This window comes from Natrix helvetica (genome assembly GCF_964273705.1).
Source record: "Natrix helvetica genome assembly, chromosome: 11".
Lineage (NCBI taxonomy): Eukaryota > Metazoa > Chordata > Lepidosauria > Squamata > Natricidae > Natrix > Natrix helvetica.
The window spans coordinates 17,613,067-17,633,385 of NC_138562.1; the positions used below are offsets into that span (position 1 = coordinate 17,613,067).

General features: G+C 45.6%; 2 protein-coding genes across 4 annotated transcripts; one reads left to right on the forward strand and one right to left on the reverse strand.

Moving 5' to 3' along the window:
- Positions 1 to 128: 128 nt before the first annotated feature.
- Positions 129 to 11,981, reverse strand: ZBTB33 (zinc finger and BTB domain containing 33). 3 transcript variants are annotated; one of them, XM_081964234.1, is made up of 2 exons: positions 6,448 to 6,559; positions 129 to 3,863 (listed from the first exon to the last, which is right to left on the reverse strand). In XM_081964234.1, the coding sequence occupies exon 2, from the start codon at positions 3,859 to 3,861 to the stop codon at positions 1,822 to 1,824; it is 2,040 nt and encodes a 679-aa protein (XP_081820360.1). In that variant the 5' UTR covers positions 3,862 to 3,863; positions 6,448 to 6,559; the 3' UTR covers positions 129 to 1,821. The 3 variants fall into 3 exon arrangements, with proteins under 3 accessions (XP_081820360.1, XP_081820358.1, XP_081820359.1); XM_081964232.1 differs by lacking the exon at positions 6,448 to 6,559 and adding an exon at positions 11,494 to 11,981 and having other exon boundaries at positions 130 to 3,863; XM_081964233.1 differs by lacking the exon at positions 6,448 to 6,559 and adding an exon at positions 7,623 to 7,747 and having other exon boundaries at positions 130 to 3,863.
- A 116-nt stretch (positions 11,982 to 12,097) lies between these two features.
- Positions 12,098 to 19,509, forward strand: NKAP (NFKB activating protein). Its single transcript, XM_081964271.1, has 9 exons — positions 12,098 to 12,407; positions 13,777 to 13,857; positions 13,952 to 14,028; positions 15,277 to 15,327; positions 15,952 to 16,000; positions 16,116 to 16,231; positions 16,675 to 16,750; positions 16,938 to 17,087; positions 18,217 to 19,509. The coding sequence occupies exons 1-9, from the start codon at positions 12,193 to 12,195 to the stop codon at positions 18,389 to 18,391; spliced, it is 990 nt and encodes a 329-aa protein (XP_081820397.1). The 5' UTR covers positions 12,098 to 12,192; the 3' UTR covers positions 18,392 to 19,509.
- The last annotated feature ends 810 nt before the right edge of the window (positions 19,510 to 20,319 follow it).

The window sequence follows — 20,319 nt, forward strand, 5'->3', positions numbered from 1 at the left end:
CTGCCCCTTCTCCCCCCAAAAGCCAACCCCCCTTTTCCATGAGGCTGCTGTAAAAAAAAACGAACTCTCTAGTAGGCTCTCTCTTAAAAACTACCAACTCAGTTACAGAAGGGAGGGCGGGGGGAATCCAACATCATTTGCCTAAGGCTGCTTTGGTAGGAAGCTTCTGCACTGTTCAGGGCAAAAATCTACAAAATTAGATTTCTAGTTTTGTTTTTTTTCCTCCCAGGGAATAAGACGAGGGCTAAAAAAAAACAATTAAGGTTCACTGCAAATGGTTAATCTGCTTATCCTGTAGAAAAAGGTCCAGATCTTATAATGTCTTCCATCTACCCTACCCAGTCCAAAAAGAAAAAAAAAGTGAAACCCAATGGCCCAGCCATTGAGTTAAGCTTAATCACCGGGATAATAAGAACAAGTGTTAACGTTTAGAGAAAGTGTCTCCATTCTCTTTTAAGGAGGGCCCACATGCATTACCAACAATATACAATTGCTTATCGTGGTTTTTCACACTATAAGATGCATCTCCCCCTTCCCCCAAAAAAGTGGGTGAAAATGTCTATGCATCTTATAGAACGAATGTTGCGGCAGAGGGACGGCAGTTGGTGTGGTGGCAGCATTTGCCGCCACCTGCCACCGCTGCCACCATTCACTGTCGCCGCGGAACCCTGGAACCTTCGCTGCTGATCGGCGGTTGGATCGGCTTCCCGGAATACTCCCAATCAGCTGTTCTAGGTGACGGGGGTTGCCGCTGCCAATCGCTGCTGCCAGCCACAGCCAATTGGCAGCGATCCCCGCCGCCTAGAACAACCGGTCGGCAGTATTCCGGGAGGCCGATCCAGCCGCCAATCAGCTGCTTGGCAGCGAAGGCCCCTTGTGTTCCCGGCAGCTGCAGCAGCTCAGCTCCGTTGACCGGTGATGGGCACAACGGAGAGGAGCCCTGACAAGCCACATGCTGGGGGCTGCGATAGCGTGCTGAAGCTGACCAGGCTGTTTGCTGCAAGGACGCAAAGGATGAATACTGGATGGATGCTTGGAGGCAGATTATTATTTTTTTCTCGTTTTCCGCCTCTAAAGCTAATCTGCGTCGTATGGTCCGGTGCGAAAAATACAGTATTTCAAACCCAACAAAAAAAAATGGCTATGCCTCTTTCACCGTTAAGCTTGGTTTCGTGAGAGCAAGTATGATTTGGACCCTTATAACGTTCCATTGCAAGAACGCACTGATTTCTATTTTAAAAGTGGGAGGGAAGATTCCCCCCCCCCCGCCCCCGGGGACAACATCGGCAAGAAAATCTAGCTGGGTGCCTGTTTTGTGGTCACAATGAAACCCTTTTCAGCATTAAAGTGCTAACATGAAAATAGAAGTCAGTGGTTCAAGGAAGATATATATTCCTGTTATTCTACACCTAACCCAGGGAGCAGGGGTGGGTGGGTGGGAGTCTCCGAACGGGAAACATTTTAGATTTCGATCCATACGAATAAACGCCGAGACGCCTAACTTCCTAAGCGTCTTTACACCTGTATTCAAGTATTGTTTTATTTCCTGACCAATTTTTTTTTTGTTTTTGTTCACAAGTTCAAAAGTTACACATATTAACTAATTTTAAAACACTACCGTAGGCTAAAGGTTGAAGAAGAAGCACGCGGAGGTGTTCCATAATGGGAGAAGGCTCTCTCGAAGCTTCCAAGTGGCCCGGTTGAGAAAGAGCTCTGGTTTTTCTTTTTTCTTTTAAAACAACCAACAACCACAAAAACTTCCCTCCCCCTTTTGATAACGAAACAAAACATTTCCCCTCCCCCCCATTTTTCGCAACACCTTCAGTAAGATTCTGGTATCACAAACTCAAATTCGGAGGTGCCGTCCGATGGGTTTTGTTTAAAGAGGGTTTCGTTTCCTTGTTGGACGAAGATGTCGTCCCAAGTCATTGGCTTCACAGGTTGGTTCGGGACCGGTTCCTGAGGGGTCTCTTTTGAAGGACTGGCAGCATAAACCAGGGCATTGTCATTGGCGACCGGGATATTGTTGGAACTCCCCGAAATGTAGGCATAATTTCTGATCTGCAAAGACCGACACGGATGCAAACGGTACAGCTTGGATTCCCCGGTAGGATCTTGGCTGTGAACTGATCGAAGATGAGTGGCCATCACCTGATAATTGATAAAACACTGGCCGCAAGCCAAGCACTGGTACCGCCGCTCGCCGGTGTGGTGGATTTCGTGCTTGGTGCGGTACTCCGCCAGAGGGAAAACCTTCTCGCAGTAACGACAGGGGTATTTCTTCTCCCAGGAATGAACGTTGAAGTGTCTTCGTAAACTGGTCAGGCAGACGTAAGACCTCCGGCACACAATGCAGATGTAGTAGACCTTCCCGTCCATAATCAGCTCGTAGTGGTCGTCGTGTTTGACTTTCAAACGCTTGCGGTTGGCGGAATCGTTGCCCGAGTTGTGCGGTACGTTGTCCAGCTGAACTTCCCCATCGGCCTCGTTTTTCACCGGGATGACGATGTCGTAGGTGTCTTCGCCGATGTTGGCGTAAACTTTGCAGCCGGTGGACAAGCTTTCTATCTCCGTTGTTTTGTCTAAGGTGATGATCTTCTGCCCTTCGGTGACGTGCTTCGGCGCAACGTTTGGGGGAGCGTCTTTGAGGCCTCCAGAAAGAACATCGGAGATCTGGATCTTGAATTCGTTGGGTTGGGAGACAGGTTCCGGCAGGAAGTTCACAACTTGCTTCTTCTGGGCGGCTGTGCTGTCGGCCGCAACGGTAGGTTTCGGAGTGGTGGGCTGCTGGACCAGAGAACTGCTGCTTGCTGAACCGGGACTGGATAAACCCAGAATGTCATCATCGTCTTCCACATCTTCCTCTTCCTCTTCTTCCTCGTCGATGACGTTGGTTTCCATGTCGGTTAAGGAATCGTTGATGGACGGCTGCTGGTTCTCCTCGGGAATCGGCAACACCTCTATTTCGTGGGACGGACCGACCCCTGGAGCGACGTCAACCCGAGAGGAATTGAGCACAAGGACATTTGGAGTCGTGGTCTTTGGAGCCGGGGGAGGAAGAGGGTCAAGAAGCTTTTGGTTTTCAGCCGGATTTGGAAGAACCGTCGATGAGTCGAGCAGTCGTGGCGGCACAGTTGCCACCGGTTGAGGGAGAGAATGACTGTTGGAAGAGCTGGCTACCTCAGAAGACCCATTCGGGCAAGGCGGGATCTGGGTTATGACTTTGGTCTCCACCGAACGTTCCTTAGAAGGGACCAGCTCTGAGCAGAAAATGACATCATCGTCGTCGTCGTCGTCCTCGGAATCACTAATGGTGATCTTAGTGGAGTCACATGACTCCCGGTAGAGGGAAAAGGATTCCGTAATGATCGGCTTCCCGAGTTTTACAGGTTGGGGCTCAGACGGGGCTGGGGGCTTCTGGGCTTTGGGCCCGTTGGCCTCCAGGATGGGCAGCTCCGAAGCGCTGGGTGTAGCCTCCGACGACATGCTCTTCACCTGTTGCAATGGGACGCCCAGGTCGGCGAGGAATTTGACCCCCAGCAACTCCCCCGATTTAATCAGTTCATCGAGCAGATCTGATCGCACCCGGACAATTTTGGAACTGTAGATGTAGTTGAGGATTTCCGCGAAAACCTCCCCCCGGATGAAGTTCAGCTCGACGACTTGTCCTGCCACGGCAAAGAGTTGGTGGAAATAAGTGCTGGAAGCCGAAAGGATATTCCGGTGGGCTCGAAACTTGCGGTCCTCCACGATCACAGTGACGTCGCAGAAAAGCCCGAGGCCTCGCTGCTCGTCCAGCGCTTTCAAAAGCATGCCAGAATATTGGTTGTCGGTAGCGGTGATGAGCTTCCTGGTCTCCATCCCTGGAACAAAGAAATAGAATCAAAATGCCTTTCTGTGGTAAAAAGTGAGCACTCACCCCTCTCCCAGGAGAATGAAATAGTTTGAGAAATATTAAAAATGTACAAAATTGTATTTCCCCGGATGAGAAACGGAGAAACGTGGGCGGTTTTTTTTAGAGGCAGGAAGCAGACTCACTCTTTCTTAGCCCCCACCCCAGCAATTTTACTTACTGTGCAATTAGAAAGGAACCTGGCTGTCTATTGCCGCTCTAGCATAAAAAGGCAAGGTCTGTATTGATTTAGCCCGTTAAAAATAGGGGTTCACTGATGGAGCGGAGGAGGTCAAATGAGAAACGCAACATGGGAGAACCTGAAGGTTAGTAAGGGAATTTGACAAGCGATGTTAAGGCGTGATGAAACACATCCACGGATTAACACACACAAAACAGGAGCTGAAAACAGGCTGCATATATTTCTTCACTGTTATTTCTCAACAGCTGCTAAAGTCTCGGCCTTACTCGGCGTACGTGATGTGTGCCAAAAGGTGCCAGACTCTTGAACTACCACGCCAGCGATGGACAATCCTGAATAGGGTTCGCACCTCATTTCAGTATTTGAGGGGCTGCCACAAAGAAAGGGGGGGGTGTCAGATTATTCCCCAAAGCACCAGAGGGCAGGAGAAGAAATAATGGTTGGAAGCTGATCAGAGAGAGAAGCAACCTGGAATTACGGAGAAACTTCCTGACAGCGAGGCCAATTAACCAGGGGAACAGCTGAAGTTGTGGGTGCTCCCATCACTGAAGGTTTTTAAGGAGACTAGAAAGTCACTTATCTGAAATGGTATAGGTTTGGGGCTGGACTAGAAGACCTCCAAGGTGCCTTCCAGCTCTGCTGTGCTCTGCTCTGCTCCACTCCAATTCCTATTTTATTATCTACTCTACTCCACTCCACTTCTCTTCCTATTATCTACTCTACTCCTCTCCACTCCTATTCCGATTCTATTATCTACTCTACTCTACTCCACTCCACTCTCCACTCCTATTATCTACTCTACTCTACTCCACTCCACTCCATTCCACACTCCACTCCAATTCCTATTTTATTATCTACTCTACTCCACTCCACTCCACTCCTATTCCTACTCCACTCCACTCCTATTCCTATTCTATTCTCTACTCTACTCCACTTTCCACTCCACTCCTATTCCTATTATCTACTCCATTCCACTCCAATTTCTATTCTATTATCTACTCTACTCTATTCTCTAATTTCTATTAAGTGAATCCCTGCTGTTGAGAGATTAATAATCCAGGTTGTTAAGTGAGTCGGGCTTCTCCGTTTCCTTTGTTTGTCAGAAGTCGCAAAAGGAGATCACGTGACCTGGGGACACAGCAACGGTCATAAATATGAACCAGTTGCCAAGCAGCTGAATTTCGATCATGTGATCGTAGAGGTGCCACAAAGGTCATAACTATTTAAAAATCGGTCACTAAGTCCCACTTTGTAACTTCGAACGGTCACTAAACCAACTGTTGTAAGTCGAGGACTACCTGTATTACGGCAATAATAGCAGACCCAGCTGCTGCGGCGGAGAAATACGAAAGAGGAACAATAAAAGAAGAAATCTGGCATTTTTAGCTCCCGTCCACCAGGAAGAGGAGGTTAGTTCCCATGGCTTTTTATATGATCACAATGAAGGTTGTTAATTATGCTAAAATATGCGCTAATTCCTGTTTCTTAGACGAGGAACTCAAGTGGATAGTCAGGCCCAGGTGGCTGAATTTAGTCACGCCATGGGCCTTTCGCCACCGGACAGAAAGAGGCGCGACGTGCAACTGCGTTCGTTTTTTTTCTCGAGTTCTGCAAATTCAGGTTGTTTCTGCTTAAAATTCCCTGTCCTCGTGGAAAGTTCCAGAAGCTCGGATTGCATTGCAAGGGAGACCCGGAAGCACGCATTGAGTGCCATCTGAGTTTTCAGAGGTGTTTCCGCCACCACCCCCCCTTCCCAGGGCTCTTTGAAGCAACCCCAAAACTTAGGGAGGGATCTGATATAAAAGTCGGTTTTATCAGTCCAGAAGGAAGCGGCAGACATCTTTACTCAACCCTCACACGGCCAGCTTCAAGAAAAGAGTGCTTGGCCACGTCTAGACAAGCGGGTTCTTCTCGGCCGATTTGCGGCCCCGCCTGTCAGCCCCACCAGCTTTCCGGTTGGGAGGGACTCCAAATCCCATCACTGGCCGCAGAGGATAAGAAACTGTAAGCCAAAAGGACTGGAAGGTTTGCAAGTTTAAAAATTCCCCCAGGGCCACGAATGTCAGGGCTAATAGAACCAGTTCCCTTGGCTGTCCAATAAAACACCCTCCGTTGTTTCGGGATTACACCTCCCTCGGCCCTGCTGGCTGGGGATGATGGGAGCGGCAACCTACCCAGAATCCAGCCAACGGGGATGGGGTGGGGAGATCAAAAGAGCAAGGGGAAAGGAGTTGCCAATTCGTTTCCTCAACTTTAAGATGCCGACTTTCCTCCTCCCTCTATTAAGCTAGTCCTTAAAAGAACTGTCTGGCCCTGCTAGCAGGGGATGGTGGTTATTGTAGTCACAACGCACCAAGTTGTCAAGCTGATAAGCGAAGGGAAACAGGAGAGACATTCCAGATCTCCTCCTTAAGTAAGGTGTCCAATCCTCTAATCCTGTTCCCTTGCCGGGAAGCATGGGAGTCAGAATCCAGGCTGGTAAGTTTGGGAAAGAGGGAGAGAGAGAAAAGGAGAGAGAGAGAGAGAGAGAGAGAGAGAGAGAGAGAGAGAGAGAGAGAGAGAGAGAGAGAGTAGAAAGAGAGAGAGTGAGAGTTGAAAGAGAAAGAGAAGAGGGTGAAGAGAGAGGATAGAATAGAGTGAGAGAGGAGATAGAAAAGAGGAGAGAGAGAGAGAAGAGAGTGAGGAGAGAGATGAGAAGGAGAGAAAAGGGGAAGGAAGAGAAAGAGAAAAAAGAGAAAGGAAAAAAGAAGACAGGAGAAAAGAGAAGAAACAAAAGAAAAAGGGAAGAGAAAGAGTGAGCGCGAGAAGTAATAGAAAAGAGAGAAAAGAAAAAGGAGAAAAAGAGAGAAGAGAAAGAAGAAAGGAAAAAAGAGGATAGAAGAAAAGAGAAAAACGGAAGAGAGGGAAAGAGTGAATGAGAGGAGAGGAAAGAGAAAGGAGAAAAAGTGAGGACAGGAGAAAGAAGAAAAGAAAAAAGGAAGAGGGAGGAGAGAAAAAAGTGAGAGGAGAGGTGAAAGAAAAGAGAGAAAGGAGAAAAGAGAGAAAGGAGAGGGGAGAAAAAGAGGAAAGGGGAAACGAGAAGAAAAGAGAAAAAAAGGAAGAGACAGTGGGAGCGAGAGGAGAGAAAAGAAGAAAGAGTGAGAGAGGAGAGGCGGAAAAAAGAGAGAAAGGAGAAAAGAGAGAGGAGAGGGGAGAAAAGAGAGAGGAGAGGGGAGAAAAGGAAGAGAAAGGAGAGAGAGAGAAAGATGTTTAGGAAAGTGCCTCTTTTGGAGCAACCACAGAAGCAGCTGAACTCCGCCCGGGTCGATGGGAGCGGAGGATTCGAGAGAGAAGAAATGGGGGGAGGGGGCTGAGCCCCCAGGATGATGGGTATTGTGGTCCTTCTGCACCTGCAGGGGCAGCTAACCCACCGGGGAAGGGGGGAGGGGGTTGCAGGAGGGAGGGAGGGAGTGGGGGGGGGCAGCTGGCCCAAAGCCTGCCCCTCTCCGCCGCTGCCGGTCCCAAACAACCAAGACCGGCTCTCCGTACCTCCGCTCCGCCCCGCGTCTTCGGCTCTCTCCGCCCGCAGCCAACCAGCCCCGCGTCCCTCCGCTCGTTCGACGCGACGCTTCCCAGCCCTTGCGCGCCCCCTCGGCTCTTTCCGGAGCCGTTCGGCCGGCCTCGTGCTTCGCCCGAACGCCGCTCGGAGGGCCTTCGCGCCTGGCCGAAGGGCCGCTCGGCCGCGCCCGGCGAGAAACCGAGAGGGAGGAGTCGCTAGCCGAAGGCGCTCGGGCTCCGGGGAAAGAAAAAAAAAAGGCTTCGGGGATTTTCGGCTTCGGAGCGCTCCCGGGCTGAAATCCTAGCGGCGGCAAAGACTTCCCCCCCCCCACGCCCCTTCCTCTCTCTTGGCTGCGGCTTGGAGGCATCCCGTGCAAAAAGCGTCCACGTGCAAACGCTCCAGACACGTGGAGCTCGGGGCTGGCTGGGCTCCAGGCCGATCTCCTGGGTCTCTTTCTGGGGCGATGCAATAACATTGCCACGAGCTGCCCGTTGCAAATCTGCAAAACTCTCTTGCAAGAGTTAGCATCCCTGAAACCCAACAAATAAATTGTTTGTGTGTGTGTAAATGTATGTATGTGTGTATGTATGTATGTATGTATATATACGTATGTATGTACATATCAGAGAGTGAGAGAGAGAGAAATAGATAGATAGAGATAGTGAGAGATAGACGGATGGATAGATAGATAGATATAGCTATAGATGATAGATAGATAGATGATAGATAGATAGATAGATAGATAGATAGATGATAGATAGATAGATGATAGATAGATAGAGATAGATAGATGATAGATAGATGATAGACAGACAGATGATAGATAGATGATAGAGATAGATAGATAGATAGATAGATAGATGATAGATATAGATAGAGCTATAGTGATAGATAGATAGATAGATAGATAGATAGATGATAGACAGACAGATGATAGATGATAGATAGATAGATAGATAGATGATAGATATAGATAGAGCTATAGTGATAGATAGATAGATAGAAAGATAGATAGATAGATGATAGATAATGGAGATTGGTCATCGGTTCCTTTCTAAGCACACACATATATATAAAGAGAGATTAGATTGATAGATATATAGTTAGAGATATAGATATATATAAATAATGGGAGATTGGACATTGGTTCTTTGCTCCAAGCACCAGTTCTGCTCCTGAATAATCGGTGGAAATTCCTTTATAGATCCAGGCCAAAAAGGGATTTAGCTCCTATAGTGAGGTCCAAAGGAACCCAATTCCTGAATCTCTAACCTTTCGAGATCCCCAAAATATATCTTTCATTAACCCAATAGTCTGGATTTGCACCCTCTGAACCCTCAATTTAAAAAAACAAGATACAGGTTTCTTGGAGCAAATCAACATCCATTGGTTGTATCTTAAGGGCAAGTGTCTTAAGGACGAAAAAAGGAAAGTGCATTAAAGGCCCCTTGTGTGGATTGCTTTTGATACTCTTCAGGCCCAGGGGGCTTAGCATATCAAAAGCAACCAACTAACTTATCTTTAAAAGCAGCTCCTGTTTAAAGTATTGCTGTAAAGGCAAAGTTCTCACTTCCCTATCATGATCTATAGTAATTTTATCAGCATGAGCAGATGGGCATTTCCACCAGTTGAATAGAAATGTGAATTCTGTGGCCAATTCACTTTTTTCAGTTTTAAATCTTAACTTTACCACTAAAATTGTAATGTTTTCCCCAGAATGCATAAGCAATATATTCTCCCCGACCACCACCAAAAAGCCCCGTTTTTAACAGTTATTCTCAACCACAAAGCAACCAAGCCCTCTATTGTATAACCAGCCCAGCCTATGTGGATTACAACCTCAAAGAATTAGGCTAAATAATTCTACTTATATAGAGAGCCTGTGCTCTGACTTGCATTATATTTAATATCTTCCCTCTGGGGAGGGTTAATTAATTCATGCCCCTTGCTTTTAAACTGCTTTTGCGGAATGTTTTTATTGCTTAGTTATATCATGCCCAGAGACTCCTTGGGGAGGGAGGGGGGGCATTTGATCAATAAATAACGGATAAGGTAAGTCCCCTTTTATCTACAGGTAGTCCTCAACCTACGACCACAATTGAGGTCAAAGTTTCTGTTGTTAAGTGACACATTTGTTAAAGTGAGTTTTGCCCCATTTTACGACCTTTCTCGCCACCATTGTTAAGCGAATGCTTGCTGTTGATAATTTTGCAACCTGGTTAGGTGAATCTGGCTTCATTGGTTTTGCTTGTGCAGAAGTCGCAAAAGGGATTCACATGACCTTGGGACACAGCAACGGTCGTTAAGTATGAACCAGTTTGCCAAGCATCTGGTGACCACGTGATCATTGGGATACTACAAAGGTTGTTAAGCGTGAAAAATGATCGTGTCTCTTTTTTTCAGCGCTGCTGTAACTTCAAACAGTCGTTAAAGAAAACTGTTGTAAGTTGAGGACTACCTGTATTAGAGTGAAGTTTCTATCCACTAATAACGATTTGAGGTCAGCATCCTGCGCTCTTCTTTTCCAAAACAAAAACAAAACAAAGCCCACTCCCCACAAAGGTCAACCTTCTCCATGGCTCCAGCAGGTGTCAAAGGTGGAATTTCATCCCTGCTGCAGATCTCCAAGCCAAAGTTGATAGGATCCATCCATCCTAAGTCTGTAGAGATCCTCCGTCATCCAGGTCATGGTTGTCCCAAAGATGCTTGTTTTTTTTCAGGGGGCAACTGGACTTCCTGGTTTTTCTCTGAAAACGTTTTGCATCTCATTCAAGAAGCTTCTTCAGCTCTGATAGGATAGCGGGGAATGGAAGGATGTATATTCCTTGCAGACAGCTGGAAATTTGCATCCTTTTAGAGGATTGTTGAAGCCCTTGGATGCTTATCCGTCTTCAAGGCAGGGACCTTCCAAAAGGATGCAAATGTCCAGCTGCCTGCAAGGAATCTAAATCCTTCCATTCCTCACCATCCAGTTAGAGCTGAAGAAGCTTCTTGGATAGGAAGCAAAACAACTTCCAAAGAAAAAAACCACTAAGTCCATTTGCCACTTGGAAAAAAAAACACCTTTGGAACAACCAGGACCTGGAGGGCTGGGAATCTCCATAGACATTTATCCCAAAGGTATTTTTTTGTTTGTTTGTTTGTTTTCAGGAGGCAACTGGGATTTTCGTGCCTTTTTCTTCGAAGGCCTTTCGCTTCCCATCCCAAAGGATGCCAATGACCAGCTCTGTCTGCCAGGAGCCTCCATCCTTCCATTCCATCCCAGCCAGAGCTGAAGAAGCTTCTTGGAGGAGAAGCGAAACCTCTTCAAAAGAAATGTTAAGAAAAACAAAAACCCAGAAAGTCCAGTTGCTTCTTGGGGAAGGGGGGGGGGAAGCACCTTTAGGAGACCCATCCTATGGGATCCTATTAAAATAAAATAAAATGTTTGGAATAAAAAGCAACGTGGCCCAATGCTCCAAAGGCTTCTTTTTTTTTTTGGGGGGGGTGTCGACCCAGCCTTCCTTCCCACCGAGGAGGCTCCGCTTGGAGGGCACAGCAGCACCGGGGAAACCGTATTCATTGCATCCACCCGGACTGGCGGGGCAGGGAGAAAGGAGGAGCCCCCCCCGCCAGGCAAGCAGCCTCTTTGGACCCATCCACCTTCTCGCCCGCTTGGCAGCATGGAGGAGCCAGCCAAGCCCGGGGCAGAGCGGGAAGCCGGAGCCAAGCCCGGCCCGCACACGCGTCTGTCTCCGCCGCCCTCTCGCGAACAAGGCCGGGCGGGCATCGCTTGCTCAGCCGGGTCCCTCACCCTCCCTCTCCCGGCTCCGGTGCTCCGCCCTGGTCTTTCCGGAGAAGGCCGAGGACGGCGGTTCTTACCCGGAGTCTTGCTGCCCGCCTCGCTCATGGCGCCCGGCTCCATCGCGTCTCACCGGCGGCAGCAGCAGCCCATCCAAGCACAAAGGAACCGCCTTGCGGAACTCCAGGGAAGCCGCCGCGGGAGCCGGGCGGACGGAAAGAGGAAGCGCACCCACCGGAAGTGGCGGGGAACGGGTTTTTTTCCCCCGCCGACGGAGGGTCCCGGTGACCGCCAAGGAGCCTAAGCGGCTTTGTTATGATGAGGGGGAAGGGGCTGAGGGGAAAATCGAACGGCGTGGTGCAGATCACAGGGCCGGAAGTGAAGAACGGGGGAAGAAGAAACGGAAGAACCGTTTCTTCCCCCCCACCCCCAAGCAGGGCTATTCTGTAAAGGAAAGGGTCTGAAGTTGCTTCGGACGCCCTTGTAAAGTGATCCAGGCTGCAGGCTGAGTAAACCGGGTCTCCCTCAAAAAGGTGCACCACAGCGCTTAGCACTAACTAGCCAGATCCCGAGCATCAGATTTTAAGTGGTGCCGGAAGGGAAGTCTGCGCGCACCTCTTGTCCTTTCGTGCCTCTAGGGCCAGAAGTGACTCTTCCTAAAAGAAAATCGGAGGGCGGAGGCGGCGTAGTATGGCGCTTTCCGGATGTGACGTCAGAAAACCGGAAGTCGCGATGTTGGGGCCTAGAGAAGCCGCCGAGGCCTGGTCGCTTCAGCAGCCATGGGGCCCGTGTCTCGTTCGCGGAGCCCCCCGGACTCCTCGGGGCCCCGACGGGCACGAGAAAGCGGCTCGGCCAGCCCCTCTCCGTCCAGGCACAGCCGCAGCCGCCGGTCTCGCTCTCGGGAGCGCAACGGATTCCGGCGTCCGCATCACTTCGGTTACCGGCATGACCCGGAGCACTACGGCAAGGAGCAGGAGGAGTCGCTGCGGCAGAGGCGAGTGGCGGCCCGCCGGGCGATCGGGCTCGGCTCCGGGGGTTGAAAAACCCTGGTTGTTTTTGTTTATGGCTGCTCTCGCTGTCAGCCATATGTTGGCTTTGGGTTTTGGGTCCTCTTGTGTTACGTCTTGTTGTTACTATTGCTATTGTTTACTATTGCTATTTACTATTACTGCTAATAATAGCAATAGTAAATAATACTAACAATTGTAATAAGCACCAAGGACCCCACAATATTATTAACCCCCTCCGTGGTCACCCTTATTTTGTGGGGCAATAGTAATAACATAATAATAATAATAATGATAATAAAGATAATAATGATTGTATTAATAATGGTACGAATAATAGTAATAGTAATACTTATTGCTGCTATTACCACTATTGCTACTACTACATTGTTGTTGTTGTTATACTTTAATATTACTTCATTACTTTATTTTACTGTTATTACTATTACCCCACAACAATGGAGGGGGTTAATAATAGTATTGAGGGGATCCTTGGTGCTCTTTGAGCTTGTTTCATTACCCAACTAGGTAACGTGATCAGTGCTAGAAGGGAGTGGGGTTTGTTCTCTGTTTATATCCTTTATAATTAATAATAATAATAATCAGAGCAAGGATATAAACAGAGATACAACCCGCTCTCTACTGGCACTGATGACGTTACCTAGTTGCGTAATGAAAAGTCTGCCTGAAAACACTCAAGCTCAGAGACCATCCAGAACCCCATAGCTGCAAATATTTTCCTCTTTCAATATTATTATTATTATTAGGCATGTGGTCTTTCATAACTGCTGGAGGTGAAGGGTGATCGCTTGGTTTGGGGTGGGGAGCAATATTGATCCAAAGATGCAGCAACATATGTTACTGCAGCGAAGGATTTTGTGATCCTTTGTAACTCTTTTGTATGTAATGTATTGTTGGAGTCCATTGATTAATAAAGTGGCAGATTTTTAAAAATATATTTTTTTAGTGTGTTTGGGGTTTTAATTATTTTATGTTTTATTGTTTTATTAAATGTTAAATGTGCCCATCTCCCTACATAGGGAGTATGGACAGTGAACAAATAAAATATTAAACCTCAGAGTTAGGGTATAAAATTTAAGAAGACCCTCCTACGGATTTAATTTATTGATTAAAATTCAATGTTAAAAGTTAATTGAAAGCTGGGCAGAAGGCTTTCAGAATGTTAACCAGCCCCTGGAGGATAATTGGGGGAGGATTTGCAGTCCTTTTCTTGAAAATCGGAGGGCTTTGTCCACCACCTTTCTATTTGTGTGTTAACATTTAGGTTTGAGGTGAAGATGATTTCATTTTCCTGCAGTTCTGACTATTAAAAATATATATATTATTTTTTTACAGACGACTAAATGAGAGAGAACGAATAGGCGAACTAGGAGCACCTGAAATCTGGGGACTCTCACCAAAACTTCCTGAGCCAGAGTAAAATTTGCATTTAATTTAAGTTACATTAGTATTTCATCTTGGGCACTATAGTTGATAGATCTTTAAAATGATACTCTGATTTTAAATCTAGCTCTGATGAACACACACCCGCAGAAGACGAAGATGGATCATCTAAAAAGAGCAGCACTTCTGAGTCTAGTTCAGAAGGTAAACCGATGTGTTTGACTACATCCGTAGTATCTGTGGGGAACTCGTTCTACTTTCAGTTGTAAATCGCATTTCTGAAATTGTCCGGAATAATTCCAGTATCAGCGTTCCAAATATCATCCAAAATTAAATCAGAGTCCAAGGCAAAGCATTGCTCTTAAGTTCCAATTTATTAAGAGAGACATGTTGGCACATCTGTGGAAAACCCGAATCTGAAAGCTTCCCGGTTTTCCCCACCCAGTTGAAAGTTCATGATCTTGCCCCCACACCCACAAGTCCATCACATGGTCCACTGCCATGTTGGCAGTCCCACCCATCCAGTTCCGGTCAGGTGCAGAGACAGAGACCTTGGCTTCTAGAAAGGAATTTTATTTTGACAAGAACACGTTCTTCTTACTATTCCCCCTCCCAATTCCCCACTAATGAAACAGCATAGTAAAATAATAGAGAGAGTGGCAGGCCAAAGATCCTAAAAGGAATCTAACTGCAGGCCTGACATCCAGATTGCTACTTCTTAACTCAGAAAAAGCGTGTGTTCTCTGAAAACTATAGATGTGATTTCAATGTGACGTTCCTGCTTTTTGCTCCCCTATATTTTGCTCCCCTATATTGCTGTGAAAGAAAGGTTTTTTTTTAAAGAGGGGAGTCCTCAACTTATAGTAGTTCAATTAATTGACCATTCAAAGTTGCAACGGAATTGAAAAAGTGTTTTTCACACTTATGACTGTTGCACCATCCCCACAGTTAAGGGAACCAAAATTCGGGTGCTTGACAACTGGTTCATATTTATGACGGTTGCAGTGTCCCAGGGTTATGTGATCTTGCTTTGCAACCTAACAAGCAAAATCAATGGGGAAGCTGGATTTACTTAACAAACAAGGGCGTTACTAACGTAACGATTGCAGTGATTCGCTTAGCAGCTGTGGCAAACAGTCATAAAATGGGGCAAATCTCACTTAAATGCTTAGTGACAAAAATGTTGGACTCAATTGTGGTCGTATGTCAAGGGCTGCCTGTAGCTGTTCCTTGCATCTCTGGAACTGACAAACAGTAGATCATATCTCAGGAGGAATCCTATTAGAATGAATTGTTTGGAAATTGAGTCCTGGTAACTGGATTTATTTATTAAAAATAAATCCATTCAGCTTCCAGAGAATTCTGTCTGAACGACTAAGAATCTTCATCGGCATATTAGAATGAATTGTTCATCTGATTATAAACCAGATACTTTTCAAATATTTTTTTTAGAGGAAGAGAAGAAAAGGAAAAAAAAGAAGAAGAAGAAAAAGGCTGCAGCACGTAAGCATCAAGTTATGTGATACTTGGGAATAACGTTCTTCCTTGATTTAGATTATATACAGGGGAAAAAACCCATATTTTTGCTGAAATGAAAAAGGAATATGATGAGTTTGGTTCAGTTTAATGTTTAAGTGTCTTTTTACCATTCTATTTGGCTCAAACAATATGTCACTTGTACTTTCCGGAATTTTACTTAATAGAGAATCAATATATCATGCCAACCATTCTTTATTTTATCGTTAAACTAGTGGGGAATTAAATATAAAAAAATTCTCAGATAGTACAGTATATGTATGGGGAACAAGAGCATTCAGCCTTGGCAACTTTAAGACTTGTGGACCTCAACTCCCAGAATTCCCCAGCCAGCACCTCATATTTACTTACACAGCATGTCCATGTGATTCGCTGACTACTGGGACTGCATTACTCCACAGCTCTCTCTGCTTTATCAGACCAAGAAAAAGATTGATTTAAGGTCATCCTTAGAGATTCGTGATTTGCATCTTAATCTTTTTGATTCATTCCCTTAGTCTGGTTACTCCCATCACTATATTTTATCCCTCTTGGATAAAACACGTTTTAAGATTTCTTTCTCTCTCCCCCCCACCCCTTTTAATACTTCAGGTGAGGAGGAGAAGAAAAGAGCCAAGAAGAAGAGAAAGAAGCATAGAAAGTAAGAACCCTTCTTAAAATAATCATTCTTCCCTTAACTGTCTAAGGACAGAGTCAGGAACGACCAGCACAGGTGTGCAAGGGAAACCTTCACCTTTACCTCTTTTAATGACTAGGAAAAAGAGCAAGAAAAAGAAGAGTAAGAAGAGCAGGAAAGATTCTAGCGACTCAAGCAGTGAAGATTCTGACGAGGAAACTCTGTATGGGGACGATCTCTGGATTGAGAGATCAAGTAAGTTGGCTACCACTGAGGATGGGATAACTAAGATCAAGTAATGTGCACCCCTTTGGTTAAGAGAGATGCACCTCATCTCAGAATGTTTTAAAACTCAAGTTCATTTCATTGAGAGGTGAAAGGTGAGCAAAAAATGGCCCATTTATTGCTCATTCCTGCCCTCCCTACCCCCCAGGGGCTCTCTGAAAACTTCCTAGAGGCTCTGCATGGCCATTTTGGTGAAGGGGCAGGGTTTCAGGAGGCAAAAAAATGCTGTATTCAGTGTATAAGATGCATCAGATTTTCAGCCTCTTTTTTGAAGGGAAAAAGGTGTGTCTTATACTCCGAAAAATACGGTATTTCCACAGTCGTTGCTGGATTGTAATTTTTATGCTTCCTCTTGTAAAACGGGGCTTTATCATGATTGGTTGTTAATGAATTTCCCCCCTTATTTATTGCAGAAAACACAGATGCCGTGGATTTTATTGGCCCAGAAGCTCCCATCACTCATGCTTCTCAAGACGACCGCCCTTTGAAGTGAGTGCTGCCCTCTGTGGCTGATAACAAGCTAGGAGGGAGCAGGATGGTTGTAGATATGGATCCCAGACCCGGGACGAGCTGCAACACCAGGCTGGGGGAAAACAACCCTTATTATTTTCTCTCTCCCTCTCTCTCTTTTGTACTTGCTGTGGTTTACATTGACATTCTCTTTCTCCTCCTGAAGCTACGGACATGCTTTGCTGCCCGGTGAAGGTGCCGCCATGGCCGAGTACGTCAAGGCAGGCAAGCGGATCCCCAGGAGAGGCGAGATCGGCCTTACCAGTGAAGAAATCGCTTCATTTGAGAAATCCGGCTATGTAATGAGTGGCAGCAGGTAAGCAAGTTGGTTAAAAAATGGCTGTGAGGGCCAAGAATTAGCCTTGGCTTGGATTGGCCCTCCCAAAAGGTACACAGGCAATCTCCGAACAAAGAATAGATTGGCTCTTGCTTGTATTTTATTCCTGGTTGTCATGAAGAAAACTGAATTGTATTGAATTGCACTTCATCGTGATTACACTGTCCTCTATTGAACGCCTTTGTTTCTGTCCAATCAAAAATGATGGTTTGGCAGTAATACGTCATCCAGGAATTTCAGTCTCTGCATCTATGCCACAAGCTCTAAGACTTAGAATAACTTCGTTGTCACGTTGAATGTACTCTAATCGGCATACATCAAAATCAAATTTTGTGGCAAACAGCTCTCAAAGCTGCCTCCGCTTCCAATGGACACTACCTAAACCTGACAAAATAAATACAAAACTATGCATATACATACACATACGACACAGTGAAACAACCCAATCTAGGTCAGACGTATAGGGTAACGGTATAGGGTTTCCTGCCTAGGCAGGGGGTTGGACTAGAAGGCCTCCAAGGTCCCTTCCAACTCTACTATTGTATTGTATTGTATACCCTGTTTCCCTGAAAACAAGACCTCCCCGGATAATAAGCCCAATCAGGCTTTTGAGTGAATGCGCTAAAATAAGCCCTCCCTGAAAATATTGCAGCACAGCAGCAGCCTTGAGGTGACCACGCTCGCCGCCTCCTGTACCTCAAAAATAATAAGACCACCTCGAAAATAAGGCCAAGCGCTTATTTCGGGGGTCAAGAGAAAATAAGACCCTGTCTTATTTTCAGGGAAACACGGTGCATGTACATTGCGAGAAAAATGAATCTTGCCCGTTTTACTTCTTATTCTATCTTAGCGTTTTGCAACCTTGGCACCTTTGAGATAGGTGGACTTCAACTCCCAGAATTCCCCCAGTTGTGGAATTCTGGGACTTGAAGTCTGCGCACATCTCAAAGAGGTGATGAGAAACTCTGCTCTAGGTGGATTCTTGCAGTTCCTGAATGCTGCTTAAAGGGGTAGAAGGGAAATGGCTGAAATGTCATGAAAATTCTCTGTCGTCGGTTGACGCCTGAAGTGTTGGCGCTTCACTGATGGTGACCGTCTCTCTCCTTAGGCATCGGCGAATGGAAGCGGTGCGTCTGAGGAAAGAGAACCAGATCTACAGCGCGGATGAGAAGAGGGCCCTGGCATCTTTCAACCAGGAGGAAAGGCGAAAGAGAGAGAACAAGATCCTAGCCAGCTTCCGGGAAATGGTCTACCGAAAAACTAAGGGCAAAGATGAGAAATGAAAGACATGTCCTCCTTCGTGTGACAGGCAGATGGGTGGGTCAAATTCCTGACAAATGGCTTGTGCTACAGGAATTTGGGGAAACAGTCCATATATATCCATTGTAAGAACCCTAATTGGTCTAGTGAGGCCTCCTGGAAGTAATTTGCAGGGTTTTTCCAACCTGCAATCCAAGTCAGATTAACCAAAGTGGGCCAATCGGTACCACCATAATGCCAAGAAGCTACTGAGAATACTCTTGCTCCTTTGTCATTGAGAAAGTAGCACTTTAAAAAAAAATCATTTGGAGCAAAAATTTCCATTTATGGGGGTTGAGTGAAGACTGTTTTCTATCAACTTCGACAAGAAGAACATATTAAGCCCTGAATGGAACAACAAGATCTCTTACAGGACGAGTGTGTTTTGTGGGAAAATGGCCAGGATATACCCTGGGTCTAACTCTGTGCACCCAAAAATCAGAAATAGCTTTAATGTTGACAGTTGCCTTTATAAGCTTCCTGCCTTGAAGAGACCGACAAATATTATTAAAACAGAGAGAAAAATGTTTAAATCATGATCTTGTTTTCTGGTATAGACCATCAAACGCGAGTTGTCTCCTACTTGTAAATAGGAACACCAAATATTCTTTTCATTATGAGATTTCTTGCAGATTTAATACCGTGTTAAGTCTGGCTCTCATCATTTTGCAAGCAAGAATGCTTTTTGAGGATCGGTAAAATACATTTCCTGCTCAACTAAGTGTAAATAGTTTTTTTTGTTTTTTAGCAATGCAGAGGAGATGAATAACCATCTGAATAAGTCTTTTAACCCTTTAGTTCCTTCAAAATGGCTTTATCGATAGATAAAATATGTGGGTTGGAATTCAAATACCATGTACCAACTGCCGTGGGTTGGGATTTTGAGTTTCTGTTCCCTTTTGTTAATTTTGAGTGCACCCTAAACTTACAAACAAAGCTAGAGCCACATTTTGAAACTAAGAGGAAAAAATCCCAATGTAAATACACCCGAGTATCAAGAACATCTTTATTGAATGCATTCTGACATTACTTTTTTGCACAGTTCCAGTATGGTACACCACTTCTAAATTGTATTTTTAAAATAAAATGCCTTCCCTAAGTACAGGTGCCTGTGTTGTTACTTTTTTGAGGTGTGCCAGTTGCTTATTTGTTCAGTAGATGTCTTTCCTCCTTTTCTTGGAGCTTGAGGTTACGTACATAGCCCGCCGTTCTCCATTGCTATCTTCACAATAGCTATGAGAGGCAGATCCAGGGCGAGACAATGACAAGGTCGCCCTGGGGCTTTCCCGAAACTTAAAAAGGGGTGGATTCAAACATGAGTTTTGACTTCAGACTTAACTTCAACTCTCAAACCTCTAAACGATGATGAGTCTCGACTCTGAAGTCAAAGGTTGTTCTTTGAAATACCGCCCCAAATTCCTTGTGGAGTATTGTGAAGCTGTTACCATGGTAACCACTGCGCTGTACAGTAGAAGCCATTTTACGGCAGTACAGTAGAAGCCATTGAAAGGCACTACAGGCTGCATCTTAACAGAATACGCACCCCTAGGGGTGTCTTAACCCTACAGTATTTGTTCCCAGAGAGTAAGTCATCTATGTACCAAGTTTGGTTGAAATTGCTCGAAGCATTCCAAAGTTATGCTGGAACATACATAACATGGATGGATGGATGGATGGATGGATGGATGGATGGATGGATGGATGGATGGATGGATGATAGATAGATTAGATAGATAGATAGATGATAGATAGATAGATAGATAGATAGATAGATAGATAGATAGATGATAGAGATAGATAGATATATGATAGAGAGAGATAGATAGATAGATAGATAGATAGATAGATAGATAGATAGATAGATAGATAGAATAAGAAATTTGTGTAATATCTCCCATCTTCTGCTGAAAGT

Coding starts and splice junctions, on each gene's coding strand:
- ZBTB33 (XM_081964232.1), bottom strand. CDS start 11,536: ATGGAGCCGGGCGCCATGAGCGAGGCGGGCAGCAAGACTCCGG. Junction 3,864..11,493: donor GGCGGGCAGCAAGACTCCGG/GTAAGAACCGCC, acceptor TCTTTGTTCCAG/GGATGGAGACCAGGAAGCTC.
- NKAP (XM_081964271.1), top strand. CDS start 12,193: ATGGGGCCCGTGTCTCGTTCGCGGAGCCCCCCGGACTCCTCGGGGCCC. Junction 14,029..15,276: donor TTCTGAGTCTAGTTCAGAAG/GTAAACCGATGT, acceptor TATTTTTTTTAG/AGGAAGAGAAGAAAAGGAAA. Junction 16,001..16,115: donor AAGAGAAAGAAGCATAGAAA/GTAAGAACCCTT, acceptor TTTAATGACTAG/GAAAAAGAGCAAGAAAAAGA.